This window comes from Protopterus annectens, chromosome 5.part1, assembly GCF_019279795.1.
Source record: "Protopterus annectens isolate FY-2018-M chromosome 5.part1, PAN1.0, whole genome shotgun sequence".
Lineage (NCBI taxonomy): Eukaryota > Metazoa > Chordata > Ceratodontiformes > Protopteridae > Protopterus > Protopterus annectens.
Genome location: NC_056736.1, coordinates 731,902,790 through 731,905,509, shown reverse-complemented (window position 1 = coordinate 731,905,509; position 2,720 = coordinate 731,902,790). Strand labels below are relative to the sequence as shown.

The 2,720-nt window shown below is 37.3% G+C and overlaps 1 protein-coding gene across 4 annotated transcripts in view; it reads right to left on the bottom strand.

The window, feature by feature from the left end:
* Nucleotides 1-2,467, bottom strand: part of SPART (spartin) — a 579,157-nt gene extending 576,690 nt beyond the window's left edge. Inside the window, exon 1 of one of the 4 annotated variants that reach the window (XM_044073369.1) lies at nucleotides 2,235-2,467. In XM_044073369.1, coding sequence (XP_043929304.1) covers nucleotides 2,235-2,298 — 64 coding nt within the window. In that variant the 5' untranslated portion in view covers nucleotides 2,299-2,467. Of the gene's footprint in view, nucleotides 1-2,010; nucleotides 2,098-2,234 lie in introns of those variants that run through there. The other 3 variants (XM_044073365.1, XM_044073366.1, XM_044073367.1) reach the window with 3 other exon arrangements.
* Nucleotides 2,468-2,720: the final 253 nt, after the last annotated feature.

Sequence of the window (2,720 nt, the reverse complement as noted above, 5' to 3'; positions counted from 1 at the left end):
CAGCTGCATCCATTCTGCCCAACAGCACCCTTATAAAGGAAGACAGGATTTTATCAACCTGAAATTCTAACTACTTCAGCATTTTACTAACATGCTCAGAGCTACTTAAACAAAGAACCTTCAGTCAAGTGATGCAACTAAAGGTTCTTCAAAACCCATCTGTCCTAATACACTTGAAAACACCTCCAGAATAAGCATCTCCACTTTAAAAACTGAAACTGGCTGCAAAAATGAAAAATGCTAGACTTTGAAAGCCCCAGTCCCAGAAAAGAATGTTTTAAGATTTACCAGAGAATAACAAAAATATGTAAGTCACTAGTGATATAAAATAGTTGAACTACATTACATGTATTTATGACTCCAGTGTTAATGATATGAAACAGTACAACTGCCAGTCATGGACAATATTACAGTACCAGCTACTGCTAATGCTGAAGGTCAATCATTTCAAACTGGAAAAAGATTACACAAGAACAAATCTTTCTTTCCAAGCATGCCTAGAGGTTTAAGCTGCTTCAGCAAGTTTTCAATGATCGCAAAGTGTTCAGGCAAAAATGAGGTCATCAAACTCTGATAAACAACCCTCCCCTCTCCTAAGATTCTAGCTAAACTACCACAACACATATATGTTTTAAGTTTCTAAAGCCACTGCATATAAGGACTATAGTATAAGTTATGTAAGCTACAGTACTTTAAACAAAAGTACAGATTCCTCTTCATTATGACACCGTGGGCCAAAATCTAGAAGAGTTGCTTTCAGTGTAAGTCTACCCTGATTCCAAACGCATTGATCTCAGCATAACTGACTTATTTCACAGCAAAAGCTATCAATAAACAGGATTACTACAGGGACCAGATTCCAAAATACCTGTTCTCAGTTTAAGTGACCACTTATAATGACAGCAAGGCTTTTGGAATTGTGGCCAAATCTGAGTGGCAAATTACAAGCATAACTGGTCAGCGATTATGGCATTGTTGCAAGGTGTGTGAAATGCTTGCATCAGTCAACATACTTTTATCATAAGATGTTTTGCCTGCAATTTACAGCTGTGATTTTTTTCCATATCATATGAAGAACTAACTGTGAAGGCAAGCAAAAAAAAAAAAAGATAAGCAATAAAACTAATAGACAAAGCAATTTTTTGAAACTTTCAGGAATGAGGGGGGAAACTAAGCTAAATAAATAGATACATACATAAAAATACTGCTGTAGGTGCAGGAAACAATGCAAAGGAGTTGTTTTAAATAAGTATGACAAAAGTACCTACAGACTCCAAGGAAAAGTAGGACAGGACAGTGCAAAATATTTACTTAACTTGTATACATAACCTATCAAATTGGAAAAGAAACTGGCATATAGCACATACAACTATGGGTATAAGCAGCCCTTACCAAACTGTGGTACTGAACATCTGTCTATACACAAAAAAAAAAAAAAAACGCAAAAATAACTCAAGTCAAATTATATTTGTTTTACTGCACTATCAATGCACCATAGCCACACTCCATGTTGTACAATAATAATACTATTTAACTAATTTAATACTTAAAAAAAAACTAGCTTGCAAGTCCAGCATTTGCTTATCATTCATAAGTTAGCATGATTTCTACATCAGCAAGGCCGGCACCAACTTTACAGAGTTATAAAGGATCCAAGAAACCATATTCTCATAAAAATCTCAGAATTCCCCCTAAAAACTATGACTTCTCCATACAAAGTGGTGGCTTACTATCAACAAATAACGACAGTCAATACAGTCAAAAGCGTTTTTTGCTGTCGAAAGTCCGTGTCTTACAGTCCTCTTTACTTAGCTTTACATGTTTACGACCTTAAATTGCCTCTTATCACTTTGGATCTGTCCCTGGTTCTGGAGGTCAGAGGTTAAGAAAGCTACGTCCGAGACCAAGTCCCAACAATAAACATGTAGTCAAGTAACGAATGTATACACCATATATTTTTAAACCCAACACACGCGTGCTATATAAACCCACACACAAATATTTACTCACAGCCAGATTCGAGTAACCACCGCCAGATACAGCTCTATCCTGATGTCATCAAAAAAATAACGACAACGCAACAGGGTTTGTAGAATTCTGAAATAAATGAGATCTCCAACATAGGCTCACACGAAACTAATTAGTAAACATTTTATTATCCGATGTGCGGACGCTCGCACAACTTTATAAAGACACATGTAAAAGCATTTTGCTAGGGGTATAAACAAACTTACCACGTAAACTGTTGAGTGTCGTATCTTCAAAAGCCACCCTAGTACTATATAGAACACAAAACATATGTCCTGACAAAGCCAGTGACACAGGTAATGACCTACCAACTAAGAAGACATCCCACACCTTCCGCACACAACACTTTCCCCCTTAACGAACTGCTGACAGTCATCAGATAAGCGAGAATGGGAGTTCCCACGAACTCTGTGGAGAGCAACTACCAGGCTTTCCGCCATGTTACGGAGGTCAGAAAATGGAAGCGTATAAATGACATCCACCCGTACTGCGTTAGTGTGGGACATGCATTTGCGATGTATTACACACTGTCTACAGCTCTCAACGTCTTTGCTCAACAATTACGGACAAAGCCAAAAATAGATGGGAGAGAAAAGAGCGCAAAATTGAGACAATCTTTAAATATTCTAATTCAGTTAACATAGCTCTCAACCTTCCATCTCCAAAATGAGGAACACTAGCCTTTATGTGGA